Source organism: Elaeis guineensis, chromosome 7 (assembly GCF_000442705.2).
Source record: "Elaeis guineensis isolate ETL-2024a chromosome 7, EG11, whole genome shotgun sequence".
Taxonomy (NCBI): domain Eukaryota; kingdom Viridiplantae; phylum Streptophyta; class Magnoliopsida; order Arecales; family Arecaceae; genus Elaeis; species Elaeis guineensis.
Window position 1 is genome coordinate 7427831 of NC_025999.2, and position 22428 is coordinate 7450258.

The following is a 22428-nucleotide window of genomic DNA, read 5'->3' on the forward strand; positions in this document are numbered from 1 at the left end:
TTCAAACAGACCCCTCGACTTCTCTATAAAAAGAGATACTATCTTCTCCTATATCACTCCATTGTCGAGAATCCCTCTGATCACCATCAATTTTTGCCATGATTTTCCTAGGTGTTCTGTTGAGTTTCTTGCCAAGTTTCATGCAATTCAGGTAACTGACCTCAAATCCATGTTCCACCTTCTTCGTTCTAGGGCCAACACTACTTGCTAGATTTGAGTCGGTTGATTGCCAAATTTCATTTCTCCCATATCACTCCATTGTCGAGAATCCCTCTGATCACCATCATTAAGTGCCATGATTTTCCTAGGTGTTTTGTTGAGTTTCTTGCTAAGTTTCTTGCGATTGAGGTAATTGACCTCAAATCCCTATTCCACCATCTTTGTTATAGGGCCAACACTACTAGCCAGATTTGAGTTAGTTGATTGCCGAAGTTCATTAAGTAGGGCCTCCCCTATATTTTCCTCCTATTGAGCCTTTATCCACCATTGGCCACCTTGGATGTCAACGTGGTTGGAGTCCTTGATGGAGGTCAGGCCCTGGATAAGATTGCCATTGCCTTCATTAGCCTTTTTGCCATTGTGGCTTGAGTTATAGATGCCTCTCCTATTTTGTTCTTTTCCACTTCCCTTCCTTAGGCCAATCACTATCACCAGTTGTTATCATAGCAAATTGCAGCCATGGGTCACTGTCCTCTGGCCACCACCATTGCTAGATTAGCATTTTCTTCCCCTTCCTTTATTTGGGAGAAAACCTCCGTGGTTGTCTTGTTCTTACTCTTTCCTCTCTCTTTCTCTTTATCTATTCCTCTTTTCTACCAAGTCTAGGGGATTTAGTCGATGGTTTAGATTTCTTATCTATGAACCTAATTTGACTCAGGTATGGTGTTCTGAATTGTCAATTTTTACTTTATAACATTTGCTAATAAGTGGACCTAGTTTTTTAGAGGAGCAATCATTTAATTCGGCATGAAGATCTTGGCAGGGTACTTTAGACCTTATTTTTTAGATCATGATATGGGTTGAAAATTGTGTTTGAGTTTGTCACTGCTAGAGATAAGAATCCCTAAATATTGATCATATATATACACACACCATAGATGCACCATTGATGCCCCATCATAGGCCAGGAAAATAGTCATAGTTAATCCAAACTTGAAAACTTAAATATTATCGGATTCAATACGTGGTATTTTGAGATGAAGATAGTTTATTTATTGTTACTGTTACATGAAATGGATGTTATGAGATATATTTTTGAGCTAAGAAAGTGTGCTTTATGCTGGATATTTGGTACCAAACTTTGTGGCATTATATTTATATTTTGGTATTTTAAATACATATTATTATTATTATTGTATTGATGATGTGGATGTGTAGAGATCCTTACCGGACTATAAAGCTCGTACCACTGCTTAACTTTTGTTGTCTAAGTTGTAGGATGATTAGTTCTTAACTATAGTTTGGGATTCAAGTAAGAGGTTGAATAGTTAAAATGCCACCAATACCAACCAAATAATTTAAACTTGTAATTTAGATGACTCTTATTACTTATGAACAATGGATTATCTTATCTTGTTATAAATGTGGTTCATATGGTTCAATTATATTGAGGTTCTGATAAATCTTCAATCCTTGCATATTCTCTCGAGCTTTATCTTAGAAAGTGTGCAGCAATATCTAATAGCTGAATCGGATGATGGGCTTAGGGCATGACACGCAATGAGAGTAGTGATGGTGGATACGATGATGATGGTAACTGTTGGGTGGATGTCTGGCCAGGACACCACCTCCCAAGATCTTTTCAGTCTTGCTCACCACCACTGCAATCTGCATCCTTATACCGTCTTGCTCTGATACCACTTGTTGATCTCCATCTTGATTGTTCCTGTCTTCTTGTGGCAGGCAAGGGTGAAGGACATGCTCATCCAACACGGATTGATCGATGCTCTCTTGTGCGATGAGAAGCCGACCACCATGGAGGTGCGGGATTGGAAACGGCTACAGATGCAGATGGTGAGTACCATCTGCATGTACCTGGCGGATGAGGTGGTGATCCATGTGCTGAGCGAGACTTTCCTGACGGTGCTGTGGTCGAAGCTCGAGGAGTTGTACATGGCGAAGTCTCTCACCAACACTCTTTTCCTCTGGAGGTAGTTTTACCAACTGCGGATGACTGAGGGATAGAGCGTGCAGGAGCATCTCAGCCACTTTCAGAAGATCCTCACCGACCTCCTCAGCATTGGCGAGAACGTTGAGGAGAAGACCAGGGCGCTGGTTTTGCTGGCATCGCTTCCCCCTTCGTACGAGTCCTTGGTGACTGCTTTTCTAGTAGGGAAGAGCACTATCAAGATGGACGAGGTCACCGCGGCGATACTCCAGAATGAGATTCTCAGGAAGGAGAACCCAGCTTCGAGCTCAGATGGTGGTAGCTCAGCTTTGGTGGCTTCTGGAGGAGCAGGAGGTGGTAGACGGAGCAACAGGAGATCGCAACGAGGGCGGTCCAAATTCAGGAGGGACTTGAGCAAAACCAGGTGTTACCGGTGTGAGGAGTTGGGGCATCTAGCCAGAGATTGCCCTCAACTTAAAAATCGGATGGTGGCTGCTGTAGCGACGACCGGCAGCGATTCAGATGGAGATATCCTGGAGATATCTGATGAGGTATCTACTTCTTCCTAGCGTGGATATTAGATTCTGCATGCCCCTATCATATATGTTGCAGAGAGGAGCAGTTTGATTCCCTGGAGAACAGTGAGGGCACTGTATATCTGCCGGATGGATCGAGCTGTGCAATCAGAGGCATTGGGACGGTCAGCTGGAGGACACATGACGGTGCAGTGAGGAGATTGGGGGAGGTCCGATACATACCCGATTTTAGGTGGAATCTTATCTCACTTAGCAGACTGGATTCGAGAGGCTATAGGACGGTAGCTGGTAGAGGAATCCTAAGGGTTCTACGTGGTGATAGGATTGTGCTGGAGGAGAAGAAGAAGAGCAGAGTATTTTATTACCTGACAGAGAGCCCAGTATGTGGTGGAGCTTCAGGAGCCAGGTGGAGCCCAGAGCGAGGTGGAGCTCCAAGAGGTGGATCGGGCACGAGATAGGAGACTCGGGAGGATGAGAGGCGACGTCGCAAGGTGAGATTCCTATTACCGCAGGATGATGCCCCGAGCAGGTCTCAGGTCAAGAGGAGCACAGCATACGACGGAGATGGGATCGAGCAGCCTGGCTCGACTCCCATGTTTGCCCATCCATGATCAGCAGGCGATTGCCCCAGGGCATGAGGGCGAGGAGATCCAGAAGCTCTCGGAGTTTGGAGGAGGCCGAATATCGAGTCGAGGTGGAGATTGTTAGGATTTGATGCCTCGAGATTCAACCCACATTGAGCCTACAGCAAGGTTCATGGCGAAAAATGGAGTCCAACGAGATCAAGATCACCTGAATTGGAGCTTGGATGGAGGAGATACGAGCTTTTGAAATCGGCATGAGAATCGAGGCGACGGAGGACCGCCGGCGGGCGGCGGCGGCAGCGGTGCGGCCGCAGGAGGCGACGCACGGGACGCGCGACCCAGGCCCGCGGCCCAGGCGGGCGCGCAGCCCATCCGAGCGCGCGGCCCAGGCGCGCACAGGTGCGGCCCAGGCCCATGCACGCGAACCGGCCCAGGCCCAAGTGGCCTGCTGGCCCTTTTGCACCGGTCCATCGTGGACCGGGCGGTCCACGGCTGGGCCTGTGGACCGCGTGGGCGTTTCCCACGCGTTTCACGCTGTCTACGGCACTATTCCATGGATCGGTCGTGATCGGACGGCCCAGGGAGATTTCGATGATGATCCGACGGTTGAGGAGGTTGATTTGGCTTGTTTAGGACTCTTAAACATAATCTAATGAGGTTTAAACACTGTTTAACCCTTTAAAAGGGCCTTGTGACAAACAGAGGAAGCAGGTGGTTCGGATTTGCACCGTACGAAGCCCGTACGAACCCGAGAAGAGAGAGAGAGGCGATAGTGCTGAGAGAGAAGGAGCAGGAGGCTCCTGGACAGCGGTCGCCAGGCTCTTCTGGGGTTTAGGGGGGTCTCCAAGAGAGAGAGAGCTTTTGTGAGGGGAACTTCAGGTGAGAGAGAAATGGGTGTACAAGGGTTTAGGGTGAGGTCTCCTCTTGTAAATTTTTTTTTTTTATAGTGAAGTTTGCATGCCCCGTGGAGGCGAACCTTTTTGTGACTGATCCATGTATTTTGATTATTTTTCTTTTATTTTATTTTTTCTTTCTTCCTGCTGCATCGTGTGGTACTGAAAAGATCTTGGGAGGTGGTGTCCTGGCCAGACATCCACCCAACAGTAATAGTGATAATTGTGGTGGTAGAGATAATGATAGCGGTGGTGGTAGTGGTGGTGATGGTAGAGATAATGATGATAAGAACAATGGAAATGGTTGTGGAGACAATGACATATAGTGGTGATGGTGGTTGTAGTTGTGGTGTCGGTGATGGTGATAATAGACGTGAGTCTATCATTTTTGAAAATAGTAAAGTAAGAATTTCTTGATTCATTTTTAGAGATAAATAAAATAACTTTTAAATATATTTTTTGCAGTGATTTCTATAATTTTTAATTTTGAAGTGATGCCAAGTAGGCCCTTACTGGGTAGACTTCTCTCAGTGATAGTGCTAGCTATCTAGCTGAAGAACTGTGAACAAATATGATATCAAAGATTAACCTCATATTTGGTAGGAAGGATAGATTGGAGGATGATAGAGGAGGATGGATAGATTGAGGAGAGGATGGATGCATTTTCTGTTCATCCTCCTATATATTTAGTAAAATATGAAATGATGGATGAAAATGATTCTCTCCTTTATTTGATATAAAGAAAAAAAACAAGAAGGATGGGTGATATTTGCATGACATTTTTAATAAACTATCCTTTGATGAAAAAGTATTATTATTATCAATTTATAATACTTATTTATACTAAAGATAAAAATTTTTCTCTTAATCACCAATGGACAACAGCATAGTCTGCCAATTAGGGCTTTTCCAATGACCACCAGTAAAGGTTTTGGGGAGGATCACCGCCCCTTCTCCTCCACCCAATCGAGAGGAGGAAGTAGAGGTTTTGGGTTTCAACCTAAATTAATTAGGGAAAAGGAGAAGTTTCAGTTGTTATTTCTATTATTTTCATGCATTTGTTATTATCCAAGCAAAAGTTTGACGAAGTAGCGCTGATGATGTGTGTAGTGAGACAATTAGAAAGAAGTAGTCCAACTAGACATAGATCATGGTTTCTCTTTGTCTCTAATGTTACAGTTTTTGACATCAACAGTAGTCTTCTTTCAACAAGTTAATATACCTGGGGCCACTGGAGAATGCTTGATAGGAATCGATGTAGTACATGACAAACATTTATCCAACTGTGCTTTTGATCATCTCAATGAGAAGCCATCTAATTGCTTAAAATAGAGAATATGATGACGACACCTTGCTTTTCAGTGAAAGCATATTCTATTACAATAGAGTGGTTATTCCATTCAAATGCACAATTGTCTGTTTAGACAATGCTAAAGACTTCCAAATCCCTATGTACGCTGCTTTTTTTTTGGCATTTTTAATTAACACAGGATCCCTTCTTTGACCCGTGTATAATGATGAGGGGTTATGGGCAAGCTTTTTAATTTTCAGTCCCTCCCCCATCCATCACCATACTAGGCCTGTATGCTTTTAAAGGGACTAGAAATTAAGAAAAAAAAAAATTATGGTGGCACCCCTTGAACTTTGACCTATTTATACTTGGACTCCAAAAGAGAAAGGTTTCAAATGGATCCCACAACTTTAAAAAAGTTGCAAAGATGCCCAGCTATCTATCTTCATTAGACAATAATATTATGATATGAGGGTCACCTGGGAGGTTAAATTTTATGAAATACTATAAATGCCCTTCCTAGAAGTTTCTTAATTTTGGCATGAAGTAAAATGGAGGGAAAGAAGAGTCACGTGACTCTCAAGTGACCATCTCCTTCCATACTACTTTCTTTTTCATCAGATCTCTATGCTCCATCAGACACAGTGAAGGAGATGATGGAGTAAAAAAGAGGGAGAGATGATGATAGAGTGGAGCAAGAAAAAAAAAGATATAGGGTGGAGGGTAGAAAGAAAGATAAATTGAAGAGAAAGAGAGGAACCTGGAGCCAACAAATTTTTTGGGCTTCAGATTCCTCCCTCCTTGATCCATCTCTCAAGCACTTTGCAATCCTTGATATGAGGCATGGCCTCTAGGAGTTCATGGGTATGTCCATGAATGCCATAGAAATCAATAAGCTTGGTGGGGTTCTCCTCTCATGTTTGTTTTCTCTCTCTCTCTCTGGCTCTCTCTTTGTTTGTGTCTCTATCTTTCTGTGTGCTATCAAATACAGCTGCAATAGGGGAAGGAAAAAAAGAAGAGATCAAGGATAAATAGAGGAGAAGAGGAGATATGGGGAAGGGAAAGCTAACAGGTGCTCTCTTAGGAGAAGAATCAGATGGGGGTGGGATTGGTGAGGAGGACATGGGAGGACTCGAAAAAGCTGTGGAGAATTATTATGCTAGCCATTTTTAGCATTAATGTTATTACCTAAGCCTTTGCCAGCTACTTCGGTGATCTCAAGCTAGCTACCATGTCCATTGCCAACACCATTGTTAGCTTCAACTTTGGCCTTGCGATATCGCATCTATTGCTTTCCTCTTCCTTTAGAATCTCATTACCCCTATTTTCCATCCATCTTTAACTTTTCTTTTTCTAAAAGATGTTCTAGAGTTTTCTTCTTAATTTGACTAGATTTCTCAACGATTTCAAGACAAATTAGGAAGGGGGCCCATTGAATTAAGCTCCTCTGTACAATTCTTTCATTTGACAATGTAATGTTTTATGACTTCCTATGCTGACTTGGCTTACAAAATAATATCCTAGCCTTTTTTGACTTGTTTATTGGGTTCTTCAAGCACGGCCGTGTTGTATGTACCATGAGGAGCCTCTTCCTCACTCATTCCTGTAATTCGCCAAGGAGTCCAGAGGTGGATGCAGATGTATTTTGTTGAGTGATTATGAGGTATTTTATATAAATCTTTAATATTTAAAATAAAGGAGAGACAAAATTCCATGCCATTGATCCCCAATCATAGCTTCAAGTTGAGTGAGGTAAGTTCTCGAAATCCTCGCACTCCACTTCTTCCATGTAAGTCATCCCACTTCTATCTTGTTAATTATGTTCCATTAAACCTAGATGGGGTGTGGGCATGGAACACAGCATATGATGCAAGATTGTGATGTGTATATGGTCTGGAGACTTGATATAAATTGATATAAGTTTTTTAACGAATTGGTTAAGCCACTTATTTTGATCAACTCATTACAAATTAGTTGATATGTATGAATTGGGGTTATTTTGGTCAGTAAGAAACCATCCTATCACTGACTAGGTTTGGTGGTGCTTGCCACCACCTTCTCCTTACCACCTTTCCTCCCACCAGCTGTCGGAGAGGCCACCACCTTTCCCAAATCACCTTCCACTCTCTATTTATACTGCTCGAGCATAGCCCTCCATTATTGTTCACCTCTTCTCCCTCCATCTCTCTCTTCATCATTCTTCTCTCCTCTTTTTTTTCTTGGCATCTATGACTGTTAGGATTATTGAGCACTACTACTTGATTAATGTCCATCCCTCCTATTTCCATTTCTCTCAATCCTCTTTTTCTTTGCTTCTTGCCTAGTTGCTGAGACTGCTACTTTGCATTGGCATTGAGGGCCTTATAAGTGAGCCCGAATTCCTTTCTCCCCACTCTTTTCCCTTTGAGGTGTGCCAAAGACTTCTTTCCCTCTCACCACTCAATCAGTGGATAGCATAGCCATCCCTTGTTTCCTGATTTGGCCCCCTTTCTCTAGGTCATTCTTTCTCCTTCCTCTTCCTCTCTCTCTCTCTCTTCCTTCTCTTCTCCCAAATGGATAGATCCAAGGCCTTGTTCTCCTCTTGCTCTCATTCTTCCCTTTTTCTCTCTTCTCCTTGATCTCTCTCTAACTCTTTCTAAATCTCTCCCCCCATAACCCTTGAGTCTGGTAGGATTTGGTTCACATTCACCCTAGTATTGATCCTAGCAGAGGGTCATTCTCCGCTTTACTCTTTCCTTTCTTTTTCAAGTTTAGGATTGACTTAACTATATAGGTGGATAGCAGTCAAAACCTCAATAGGGAAAGCATGGGATCTCTTCCCAACCTATTAATTAAGGTAAAACATAGTCCATTAATTCCTTAAAATAATTATTTACTTTGATAGGAATGAACGATGAGAAATTAGTTTGGTTCATGAGAAGTAGAGGACGGAAGAGGCAAGGAGAGGAGTCCTCTTGTTTGGTTGGAGTTTTAAGAGAAGAGAGAATGAAAAAATCTTTTATCAGAGGAAAGCACTTTCCATATTTCATGAAGAGTAGAAATCTATAAGGGAGGTCCATTTTGGGACTTCCCATGGGATAGAAAGTGATGGCCCTTTTTTTTTTTTAAAAATATTCTGTTAAGATTTAAGACTTTTTAAAATATTAATGGATGGTTAAGATGAAATAGCGAATAGTGATATATTCTTAATATTTATATTAATATAACATAATATTTATGTTAATATAAATATTATAATATTTATAATATATTAATATTATTTTAATATTTATATAATATTTATAATTAACATAATATTATATTGAATATTATATTTATATCTCTTTTAATAATTTATTATATTAAAATATTAATATATTATTAATATATTAGTATTATATTAATATAATAAATTAATATTATATTTATATTAATTAAAGTCTGAAAGTAAAATGGTATGGTATTATATCTATTAAAGGTATAATAGGTATTTTATATAATTTTTTAAAAAAATAGATGCACAACTGAATATAAGTCATTCTGCAATGAGTCACTTTTCTATGGTCAATCAAAAATATTAAAATTATATCTCCAAGAAGTAACTTTCTAGAAAGTAACTTTACAGAAAGTTACCTCCTGAGAAGAAAAATTCTCATGAATCAAATGAATCCTAGATTTTTGGAGCTGAGAAAATTTAACAATTAGGGCATAATTATTTAAGCTGATAACAAGGTTAGTTTCTAGATTTTGCAATGTCAGATATTGACTTTGAGCAAACCAGGTGCATTAGGTGTGGTGGGGGCCGAGTTGATACACTAGGTTGGATTTTGTTATAGATGGAGGTAATGATCTTAATTTGAATACGACCACTTGCATGATTATAGATATTTTGTATTATATCTTAGTAATTATTAATATTTCATATTTACACATATCATAATATTATTCATTTGAATATTTATGATATTATATATATTATGCTAAATTTTGCTAGATATATCATGAATAAATAATTTATAGAAATAAAAGATAAAATCTTTGAAAGATATAAAATTTGGGTATTTGGATTGGCCATGATATTGAACAAAGGTTTGCCATAAGAGAAGAAATATTACTATAGTTTGCTAGTCATGAGCTTGACTATATAATAGCTTCGCGGTGGATAGATATATACTTGGTACTATCGTTTGCCAATCATGAATAAAGCGTAACCGTGATTACTCCAAATATCGAAAAGTTGTATCCACTCTGTACTAAATAAGAGATGATGATGATGATGAAAATCATGATGATGGCAATAATCATTAAAACAATAATAGTAACTATAATATAGTAATTCAACTAAATTGTGGCTAACTAGAGCTGCTGATATGATCATTTATTATTTGCATATCAAGAATGCTATTTTGATGATATATTGTACACATTTGAGTTTTTGCAAAGCTCGATGCGCATATTGGTTTGTTATAGGTGAAATATATGTATGCAATTGTTTTGTTATTAATTGTGGATGCATGAATCTTACTATTTTCTTAGTAGTTCTATATTTACAAAATACGGCTATCCTATTCATGTGGGTGCATGTGTGAATGCAGGAAATTCTCAGCTATTAGCTCATATTATCATTTTATTTTTTTTAGAGATACATGAAACTAAGTTTCATGGGATTAATCAGGGATTTTGGAGATAGTAGTGGTTAGACTTTTGAATAGATATATCTAAAACCTACATTTTGGACAATCCTACTTATTAGTAATTAATGAAATCTTTTACTAATCTTAAATTTTATCTTCTGCTATTAAGTATTTTGGTTCTAAAGGTGCAAATGGGTCCAGTCGAATCGGGTCATGAGTGATCCCGATTTGACCCAACTCCTTGATAGGATCCTAATATTGGATCCAGTTCCAACCTAATAAAAGATCGAATCAGGTTGGATCATATTCATAATTTCGACCCAATGGATCACTAGGGTCAGGTCGAGTCGGGTTGGGTCCATATCTAATCAGGTCCCAACCTGAAAAATTTATGATCGGATTGGGTCTAGGATAGATCCGGTCAAACATATCTAAATACATTTTAATTATCATATAGTCAATTAAAATTAACTACATAAAATAGATGATAAACAATGTTGCCCTCAAAATAAATTAATATATAAAAATAATTTTAAATCTATCTTTATGTTAAACACATTACTCATACAAGTCTTAAATCACAACTTAGAGGCTCAAATAGATTTGGATCCTAATGGTATGTTAGGTTTGGATCAGGTTGGGTCATAGAGTAAAAGATTCAAAATTGATTCAAAAATCTAATGGTTCAGATCCAGTCGAGTCAAATTCAATAAATTAACCCAGATGCGATCCAGAAAATGGAATGGTTCCAATTTTAGAATCCGACACAACCATATGGATCCTTTAAAGTGGGTTTGGATCGGATCTAAGTGGGTCAAGTCGGGTCCGGTCATGGGTCAACCCGACCCATTTGTAGCCTTGTTTGGTTCAGATTATCTGGCCCTGCAGTTACATCCTAGGGTAATATGCAGCTATGCCATGTGCAAAGACCAAGTAATGAGTTTGGAATATGGTACTTTCTTACTTCCAACCTTTGGTTATTTCCTTGTACAGAGGCTACCAACCAGCACTTTGTTTGTGATTATTCAAGATGGTTGGCACCCCAAGAAATCCATGTAATGTGATAATGGGACAGACTCCCATGGGAGATGGATCCACCTAGCTAGCAGTAGGGCCAGCCAATGAACTCAAATCTGATAGGCCACCCGAAGAAGCATATACACCTCAACTTTCAAAGCTAGAATTCATTATGACTTCAAGAGGGCTTATGTGTGCATGGATTAAGAATTATGGTGAATTCAAGTATCTTGCAAATAGATCCTATGACCTCATAGTTGGTGCAATGGTGACACATTAATGATTCAAATTTCTTGCATTGACCTAACTGTTGGTCAATTGATTAAATGCATAAATTTCCAAGATTTCTCATGACATCATTCATGAAACCATGATAAGTAGGGGTAAAATCCATGCTTCACATGAATTTGTATAATTTAGGCATTAGGTATTTCATGTCTCATGAAGCTGAGTCCTATGGGGCATGCATGTCTAATGCGGCTACCGCCCTTTCTATCATGCCTCGCTCGTCGGGAATAAGAAATTTCTTGTTAATTTATTATTGGATTTGCATAATCCAAAAATTTTTGCATTAGATTTTAAATAGAAATTTCTTGCTTTATTGGTTATTAAATAGAAATTTTTGGGTGTTTTATGTTGGATTCATGTAATTCAAGCATCTAGTGAAGCGGACAAGTTCTACAAGATATGCATCTGTTTTTCACTTGCCTAGCTTATATACAGCTTAAAAATTTCATTTCTCTTACTCTTGCATGTCACACCCCGAGCGTAACAGACACTGCATGCCTGCAAGGCAGACCCCACAAACATGCAAGGCAACCTAAAAAAATCTAACTATTTCATAATAATTTTAAATCAATCACAAAACAATCTTAATCCTTACAAACTAAGATCTCTTAAATATTTCCTACAAACTAGCATGCTCCCCCAAATCCATAATCTAAAAAATAAAGAAAGAATAATAATGAGACTAGCCCAGTAAATGACAAAGTACTTCAAGGTGGGTCAAAGTATGTTAATTTGCAATAAAACTAAACATATATAATTGATGGGACAAAATTCAATAATAACAAATATCAGAGAATAATGCTTTTTTTATTTTTCAAAGCATGCTTTCCATAAAATAATACTAGCTTTGATGTTTGGCTACGGCCATTTAATCCAACAGGCATGGGTCAGATAACTGATAATGGTGCCCAAATACCACTATTCTAATCATCGGTGGTACAGTATCGAAACTAATTTTTCAGATTCCAAGTCGAAAGGTCTAACGTATAATCCTCATTGGAGGGGCTAGAATAGATCATAGCTATGCAGAATATGCACAAAAGTAATTTCATAAGTTATCTAGTCACACTTTGTAGAATTATTATTTAGAATAGATTATATATCAAACTAATTTATTTATGGAGCTATCAAAATACATATTTAATTCATATTCAAAAAATAAAACTAACATGCTTGACCACTTAATCAGATAAATGTAAAAATTATTAAATTATTTATAAGTATATCGAGATGCATTACATCGCTACCTCGCAAATGGTAAGAATCAATATAAGTTTAATCTAGTGACAGATGTTTCGAGTTCTGGCAATCCAAAATTGCACATGTACGTAGGTTTGTTCAATAATATGTCAATATTTCAAAATAATTTCTAAAATTTTTAAAGATCTGATCAATCTCTAATTTTCTATGGGGGAATGGATACCAATTTTACCTTGCTTCTTATCATAGGGTGGGAGTAGAAGTGACAAAACCCCTCTGAGGCTAGCCTAGAGATGAAAAGGAGAGGTTTTTTGGGAGGGTGAGAATGTATGGGAGACAGAAAGCGCATGACAGGGAGATATCTATGGGAGAAAAATGCAAGAGCGAGAAAGAGATTGGGGAAACAGAAGAAGATAGAGAACAAGAGGCCGCAGGTTGGGTCATACGTGATAAGGTGCAATCACCCCATTCGGCCCTCTATTTTTTTCCCCTTAGCATGGCCTTGCGTGATAAGAATGCATGTCCACTCCCCCACGCCCACCACCACACACACCCCCCCATACCACCTAACAGGCGTTACCATCTTGGGATAAAGGCCTGGGCCCAAGTTCGCTGGGTTCGGGCACGAGTGTCACATCCTCCCCCTCCCCTTAACTAAATTTTATCCTCCAAATTTAGCATAACTTAATTATCAGTGAATGCACATACAAGCTAACACAACTATAAGTCATCTATCCAAATATCACATTCATCATTGATACTGCTTCTGGCAAACTTTAGAATAACTTAACCCATCATACTTCCATTACACATTCCAGTCTAACTCACAAAATTTCTTCAAGTTCTCTAAATAGTTTTTGACCACAGTATTATTCTACACTAAAACTAAGAAGATCCACAATTTCAACTTTATAATAGAACTCAAACAATACTTCGAGTCTTTCTTCCTAACTTACCTCGAACATACCCCATCATAATTAACCTTTAAGTTTGTTATCATATTCAAAACTATTTCATAATTGAGTGCTATATTATAAACTAAGTTATTCGTAATTTTGGCATTGGACGCATGTGTATCTTGCGAAATTAGTCATAGACACAGCCCTAAGTGTGTGGTCTGCCCTCCTTCCATTGCTTGTGAGAAGATGTTTGAGCTACGTGAGTCTGTCCAGTAGGAATTTGAGCAGCCGAAGGTTGATATGATCGAGTCCTAAAACATTGTGGTCTCTAAATTGATTAAGACCCTAAAATATTCTATGGGCACTCGGCTATCTTATGGCCCTGTTAGCCACACTTGAAATAAGTTCCATTTGTTCTCCTGCATTTCTTACTATTATAGATACTATCACACACAGCACACTTAAGCCTGTCTTGTTGATTAACATTATCATAAAATCCGTGTTTCTCCCGATGAAAATGAGTTGAATATTCAGAACCTTCAGTTGCTCGAAATTTTATAGATCCCCTAAAATTCAATTCATTCTATCCAGCACAAGCCTCAAAATCTCTACCTCTTTTCTTTGGCTTTTCTTCTTCTATATTTTGGGTTTTCTTCTAGATAATTTCAATGCTCTTAGCCTTGTCTACTAGATTATCATAATTTGTTGAGTGCACTATAGGAAGACCCCTTTGAATATATGGTATCAATCCCTCCTCAAACCTTCTCATCTTGGACTCATCATACGCAACAAGGGTGAGAGCGAATCGGGATAGTTTGTCAAATTCTGTCTCATATTTGTCGACAGCCATTCCTCCTTATGATAAATTAAGGAATTCTCTTTCTAATTCTCTTAGCCGGCTGGCAGAAAAATATTTGGAATAGAAGACGGTGCAAAACCTCTACCATGTAACTGACCCATAGCCAGAAGTTAGAGTACGCTCCACAGACTTCCACCAATGATGAGCTCTATCCTGAAGCATATAAGTAGCAAATTTGATTTTTTCCTCATCGGTACATTCCATAGCTCTAAAGGCTTTTTTCATCTCATCTATCCAAGCCTCAGCCTCCTGAGGATTAGTAATGCCCTTAAAGGCCGGAGGGATAATTTTTTTAGACTTTATTATACTCTTTCGATGATCGGATAGGTCAGGATTCTGTAATAGTGGGTGTAAAGACTACTGAGGTAACTCTCTTTATTGATGCACCAACCCCACAACCTCTTGAATTAATTCAAGCATTCGATCCAAATTTTCAGCTATATTTCTTGGTGGAATTACTGATTGGTACCAAATTGGTTGATTTGTAATCAGCTGATCAACTATCGCTTCTTGTTGAACATCAAGATTCATATTCTGATTTAAATGCTCTTGATCTTGTGGGTTTTTGGCCATCGATGCAGGAGGAACTTCATCCTGAGAACCTCTTATTAAATCACTTATTCTTCGGCTGGGACCACAGTGGAGCACATTCTTGATTTCAATAAAAATAAAATAAGCATCATAATAATATTCGAGACAAAATAATTAACATAAATTTATTAACAGGAAAGCATGCACAAACAGAGACATCTCATTACCTAATTTCCATCCAAGACTCAATCTTTCCAATGAACACTAAGGATCCTTGAATCTAGGCTCTTATGTCATTATTTCTCTCATAATTAATCATAAATCCTAGTGATCTTAAGCTTAGACTTTGATATCATTAAATCTGTCATACCTCGAGTGTAACGGATGATGCATGCTTGCAAGACGGACCCCACAGACATGCAAGGCTAGCTACCTAAAAAAATAATCTAACTATTTCATAATAATTTTAAATCAATCACAAAATAACCTTAATTCTTGTAAATTAAGATCTCTTGAATGTTCTTGACAAACTAGCGCACTCTCCCAAATCCATAATCCGAAAAATAGAGAAAGAACACTTTTTCATGTTTAAACTTATTCCAACCCATTTAGCCAAAATTGAACACCAATTTGATAAAATGATCAATAGAACCAAATTTCTCAAATTGGTTTCAAGCTGTTTTTGTAGATGATCAATTCAATTTTGATTTCAATTTGAAGAAATTGATTTAAATTAATTTAATTTAATTGTACCTCAGAATTGACCTGACCCGCTTCTTGCATATCCCTACCATCTCAGATGTATATGCACGTCAACTTTCAAAGCTAAAATTCATTACGACTTCGAGAGAGCTTATGTGTGTGTGGATTAAGAATTATAGTGAATCCAAGTACCTTGCAAATAGATCTTATGATCTTATATTTGGTGCAATGGTGACACAATTGTTCGAATTTCTCACATCAACCTTACTGTTGTGGTCACTTAGTTACATACATAAATTTCCAAGCTTTCTCATGATATGGTTCATGAAACCATGATGAGTAAGCGTAAAATGCATGCTTCACATGAATTTGGATAATATTGGTATCAGGCATGCATTTCATATATGTCCCGTGAGGCTGAGTCCTACAAGACGTGTGTCTCTCATGGTGCTACGGCCCCTTATATATCATTCTCGTGAGGAATAGAAGTTTCTTGATAAGTTAATGTTGGATTTGCGTAATCCAAATAATTTTGTGCTCGATATATATTCAATAGAAAATTTTTTGTGGTGTTGCTTATTAAATAGAAAAACTTTTGGTGTTTTTTTGTTGGATTCATGTGATTCAAGTAGCTCGTGAGGAGGACAAGTTCTATAGGATATGCATCCATTTTTCGCTTACCTAGCTCAAGCATGCAGCTTGAAAATTTCATTTCTCTTGCTCTTGCATGTGTAAAAATTATAGATATGGCCAAATATAAACTGAGGCTCAAACAAGTGTTTAAAGTTTTAGAAGTTGATGAAATAACTGAAACGATTGAGGAGTCGATCATCCACGATATATATTATTGTTTATTCGAACAGATATATAGGTATTGTTTGCTTATTCAAATAGCATAGTATAAATAATTCAGTCCAACTTTTACATCAAGAAATTTGTATGCAGTTTCTAGTTGTTGTTGTCCATCCAGAATTGGGCTTGGAGCCAATCTACAGTCTTCTTGTCCAATTGGAAGGCCTTGGCAAGAACATAATCGGAGATTGGTGGCTTCGCTCCAAAGACTGCATTGGCTATGGTGATGACGCCAGGGTTCTGGCTGCTGAGACCGGCAATAGCAACAGCATTTGTCTTCCCGTAGTTGAATTGGAAATGGATGAGACCTTGAGGAAATACGAACACATCACCCTTGTTAAGGACCTTAGTGAAAAGCTGGTTGGGGTTAGATGTGACAAAGCCGACGTAGAGCGTGCCTTCCAACACTACAAGGATCTCAGTTCCCCTTGGGTGGATGTGAGGAGGGTTGAGACCATAGGGTGCAAAGTCTAGGCGAGCTAGCGAGATGCCAAGGGTGTTGAGCCCAGGAATTTGGTTCACATTGACTTGAGTCACATTAGACCCCAATTTGTTTCCTGTGTCACCGGGCTTGTCAAGGCCAGAGAAGAAGAAATCTTCGGGTTTGGCCATCTTCGGGTCCTTGCAGACAAACCCATTCACGAACACTGCATCAACAATTGCAAGAAGGATAAGTATAAATGAAGAAATGATAAAAACTACACAGCATGCAGGCTAATTGCATGTGCAGTAACTAATTATAAGATAGCTGTTGAAGAGGAGTACCATCTGATTTACGATCAGCAACACAGAAGTCTTGGAGTTGACTAGGATCAGAAGCAATGGCGTGAGATGAAGCCAGAGCAAGGAGGGCAAGGAAGAGAAAATGGGCAGCCATCTGCTCTCCCTTAATTTCTAGCTAGCAGAAGAATAGCCAAGGATATGGAGCAAGGTAGTGTGGCCAAATAGCTTGGAGGAATTGGATATATATAGAGGGAGATATACGTGCCTGTTCAGAGGCTTGAATCAGTCGTGCAATTACTTTTTCACAAAAAGAGAGAGTATTCCCATGTTAGGTGACGGTTTTCTAATGTTTCCCATGTGTTTGTTCTTGTCCAACTTTCATTTAGACAAAGTCGTAGCGTCTCGGCGATAATATGTGTGGATGGAAGACTGTGACAAAGTAGTTTAGAGACAAGAAAATGCGATATTGTTATATCAATCCGTCCACCCATTGGTTAAGGTTTGTCTCGTTCTCTTACAATATTTTCTTATATCAATCAATGGGGATCTTGGTGCAACCAATACCGAGTCGTTAGAGAACTGCAGTCCATGGGCAGGTATGTATATTATATTCAACTAAGATTTTGATATGGTCACAATAAGCAATCATCAACCGACCTATTAGCTCACGCTGCTGTGATTTGCCAGGGAGAATGACGTGCTAGCACTTATGGTTTCCAAGGTAGCAGTTGAAGCCACCAAACTGGCTGAAATAGCCCATGTGATGGCAGGCTTTTGACTGGTAGCTTTTTCTAGGGTGTCCTAATTGAACCCTAACATTTTTTAATTATGATGGGGATCTTCTGTTGGTTAAAGCCACTCTTTTTTTTTTTTTTTTCTTTGTTGTTTTTTGGATGATTGACAAAAGCTATTCACGTATTATGAGAATTAGTAGTAGTGGGGGTAGTGCCTTACTCCTATCACTTTCACTTCAGGACAAAAAAAAAAAAAAGAGATGAGAACTAGTTGGCTTCCACAAGATTGGGGGAATGCAAATTGTTTGTCTTATTTTTGGAAGGGTGCTTTGGCAGCCAAGTATTGTTTTTTTATGAATTCTCCTCTATTAATTAGGCGATGTCAGGAACGTCGGATTCTGTAAAGATGGATGGCTGGGTGATGTCCGTCCTTGTTATCTATTTCCTTGATTGTTCCATAAAGTTAGGGGATCAGAATGTTTCAATGCATTTGGTTTTTTCCTCTTCTAATGTTTTGATCAGTTCGAATTTGGTGTGTTTAAGGCATTTGGATTTGAGGGATTTAGTTGAGTATTAGTTGGGTTCAGTTTTATTAAATTAAAGAGTTGGCTTGGTTCTATTTCTTCTTTTCAGGGTTCTTGTTTTTTTTTTTGGTAAGGTTTTTTTAGGGTTTTTTGAAAGTAAAAGATATATTCAAATAGTAAGATACTCAGCTTGAAGATTCACAAGCTCGATCTCGAGTATGGCTCGATTGATATTCGAGTCGAGTCAAATCAAATTCGAAGTATTACTTCTTTTCATTGAGTTAAACTTAAACTTGAAATATTAAGACTTGATCGATCTTGAGTTTAATTTTGAGTCTCAATATTTTGAATTGAGTCAAACTTGAGCCTTTATTTACTCAATTCGGCTCAGGTCAATTGTACCCCTATATATTTTCAAGAAAAGACATCCAAGAATATTAAGGTTCAATGCAAGGATACAGGTGTTGCTGATTGAAATGCATTCATTGCTCTATTGGCTCTTTCCTTTTAAAAATTTAGGTCTTCCTCTTTGTGAAAGAAGGTTGTTGAAGTGCTCTTGGTTGCCTCTCATTGAAAATTTAATACAAAATTAGCTTCTCAGTAGGGTAAGCTACTCTTTTGGAAGCAAATTACTGCCTTTTAGACTGCCTCTATTTCAAATTGAGAAATGGGCAAAATATTCTTTTTTGAGAGGTTGCATGGATTGACTCTTTTCCTATTTGCTCTCTATTTACTGATTTGTATGATAGAATAGTCAAGAAGTAAGTTGCAGTTAGCTCATATTGGAGCAAGCAGTCTCTTTCTTGAAGGATCAATCTAAGAGGTCCTTTGACTAGGGATGAGACAGCTCACTTTTCTGATCTGTATGATATACTCTCTTTGATTAGGCCATTTGGTCAAGGTGATGTGCCATTTTGGAAGTTGTAATCTTTAGGTTTCTTTTTAGTGGATTTCTTCTACTCTTTCTTAAACAATAGTGGTATTCGATGTCCTTTCCATAAGACTATTTGGAAACCTGCTATTCTAGAGAAGACTAATTTCTTCTTGTAGTTAGCGCTTCGCAACAAGCTCCACATGGAGATGTGCTAGCCAAGAAAGGTTGGCAAGGGAATGTGAGGTGTGCACTATGTGGTAACTCCTCAGAAACTGCAAATCACCTGTTTATTAGATGCCCATTCCAGTGGAGTATCTAATTCTCAATTAAAACTCAAACTTAAGACTAAAGCGATGGCTATCTAGTTTGCAAGATCTTTGGTCAAAATGGAGGCTCAGAAACAAATGATGTTGTTTAGTGCATTCAATTGGGGATCAATTGTTAGCAGCTATCTATAATGAGATTTGGAGAGAGCAAAACTGCAGAATATTTTGGAACAGGCCATCCTCTATTCACTCCTCTCTTCTAAAGATCCTCATCAACTTTTGAAGCTGGAAATGTCTTTCTCCAAAACTACCTGATGATCATGTATTGCTGTGGAACAAATTAGCAAGCCTATCTCCTTCTTTGGGTTAAGCTGACTTGGAAAAGATCTATTGGCTGCCATTTGCTGTGATGTATGGAGGTAAAGGAACGAGAGTCAGGATGTTTCTTGGAGTATGTTTGGCAGCATGGAGGTTTCACCAACTTACTCAGTCGCTGCTAGTTGATCTGTTATTCAGCTCTAAAGGTGCTAAGATTGGCTTCGTCCCCTTTCAGTTGCTTTTTCTCTTAACCTATGGTCCAGTCTCTGTGACAGTTGTTCTGTATCTGAGCATGCAAAAATCTGGTTCAAATTCAAAACATCACTAGCTCTGCACAAGGATGTCTGGCTCAAATTCTTTTCCTCCCTTTTCTAATCATGTCTTATGTACCATCAAGGTTGGCAGTAGCCTTATGATCTATAAGGCTCTGTAATCTTTACTGATGTTCATGTGGGAATGGGAAGTAAGTGGTTCGCTTATCCACTTCTTGTTCCTTGCTGTAAATATCTCCTATCTTTAATAAATGCTGGGTGGCGAACTTGCCTCGTATATTCATAAAAAAAAAAAGAAGAAATGCATTCGTTGTGGAATCTATGGACCTTGAATGTTCTTGCTACTTAAGCTTTCAAATTGAGTAGAGAGCCTTAAGAAAATGTGCTTTTTAATCAATTTCCTCCTTTGTTTGTGTTTGTTTTTGTAACACCCAGCCTAACTGGGCCTAGAATCAGCCCACAATCCAAAAAAAAAAGGAAAAAAAAAACTGGGAAAGGAAGAAGACTACCGAAGGGAGTCTCCGATGAATCTCGATTGGAGAAGGGTTCTAGGACTCTTGAATTCTAGGGCCCTCTATAAATAAGCCTCCCCTCTCCCTCTCGATTCTCCACCAGCGATTGTTGAGCTCAAATTCCTCTCTTTTTTCCTTAGAAGCTGCGGCACCCCCTTCTTGTGTTCATCGAAAATCAAAGGTCGAAGAAGCCACCGGAGTTCAGGTAAGGGTTCAATCTTTCTTCCTCTCCCTCTTTTCTTTCTTCCCATGATTTTAGACTCCTCGCCGACCGTCGGGTCGCCGAAAATTTTATGAAACATGAAACCCCTGTTCAGCCGAAACTTTTTCCTCTCCTTTTCGACCACCGACGTCACCGGTTGCAGTGTCTCATCCCCGAGATTGGACCCTCATCTCTCTCTCTCTCTCTTCCTTTGAGTGTTTGGCCTCCGACGACCGGCCAATGGTCGGAAATCATGAAAAAAGAAGACAGATCCCCTATTTTTTGAGAAATAAAATAAAAAAAAGAAAAAACTTTGCCGATCGAACCTCACTATCGGCCAGCCTTGCCCCATTGCCGTCGACCGGACGCCACCCACCTCGTTAGAGCTCGGGTCATTGGGGGGGACCTCGTCGGTCTTCCCCTGTTTCAGCCCAAGAGAGGGTCATGGGAAGAAGAAGGAAAAGAAAAAGAAAAAGAAAGAAAAAAGAGAAAAAAAAAAAGAAAAAGAAAAAGAAAAGAAAAGAAAAGAAAAGAAAAGAAAAAGAAAAAGAAAAAAAAAGAAAAAAAATAGAAAAATAGAAAAAAAAGAAGAAAAGACCCTAGGATTCTCTCTTTATTTTCTCTCCATCTTCTCTCTCCATTTTCTCTCTCTAGATTCTCTCTTTATTTTCTCTCTCTAGACCTTTTTTCTCTCTTTATAAATTTTATCTCTCTAGGATCTTTGTCACCCTCTCTGATTGCATCACAGACCCTAGGATAAATTTGAGATAAAAATATGATGATCAGAGATTGCTCCAAAATTCGTGTCGTAAATTAGATCTCGATCCGATCCATATTTGAAATTGATAACATCAATCATGGTTAATTCATATTAAGTCATCCTGATAGGACCTCTGATGATCTCAATCATGATTGCATCATTTGAAGGATACGAAGATTCTCTCTCTACTTTCTCTCTCTAAAACTTACTCTCTCTAGAATTTTCTCTCTCATCATGAATGTTCTCTCTTTAGAAATCTTGTGGACCAATAGAGCATCTAGATACATAGATAAATCCTAATTTTGGTTAATCCTAAGAGAGGTCCTAGATTTGTATTGTTGCTTCACCCTCTAGTCATGCATCTTAACACTATAGTTCTAAAGGTATATATTTCACTTGGATCTTGGACTCTAATGCATCCTTTCATTTGATGCCGCATCCTTCTTTTCTTGGTTCCGATTCACCTCTTCCTATATAGCCTCATACTGTCATGCCCCATACTCAGCATCCAGATGAGGCACGTGATGGCCGCACACTCCTTAGGACAAGGTTCTAAAGAATATGCAAGACCTACCTTTACATTCAAAAATATTATATCAAATCATATTTAAGCAGTAGTAGTAAACATAAATTCCTAATTTTATTGATTCAAATAAAATATAGTTCATCAATGTCTCGTCATAATTAATATCAATATTTATTTAAAAATAAACTATGCATATATCCTTTAAGATCCTATGCTCCTGATTGCTTAGTCATAAGCCCCATATAATCTTCTAGATCTAAAATAAAAAAAAAATAAAAAAGAGGGAGTGAGATTTATAGGCTTAGTGAGTTACTAATATCTTTGAGAGATTAACTATAAGTAATT

General features: G+C 38.4%; 1 protein-coding gene and 1 pseudogene across 1 annotated transcript; both read right to left on the minus strand.

Annotated features, from left to right (window-relative positions):
- Window positions 1–13783: 13783 nt before the first annotated feature.
- On the minus strand, window positions 13784–14860 carry LOC140859262 (uncharacterized; annotated as a pseudogene).
- Window positions 14861–16351: 1491 nt separating this feature from the next.
- LOC140859182 (putative germin-like protein 2-1) lies at window positions 16352–17304 on the minus strand. The gene is made up of 2 exons (XM_073260814.1): window positions 17138–17304; window positions 16352–17019 (listed from the first exon to the last, which is right to left on the minus strand). Exons 1-2 carry the CDS (start codon window positions 17247–17249, stop codon window positions 16469–16471), a joined length of 663 nt encoding a protein of 220 aa, XP_073116915.1. The 5' UTR covers window positions 17250–17304; the 3' UTR covers window positions 16352–16468.
- Window positions 17305–22428: the final 5124 nt, after the last annotated feature.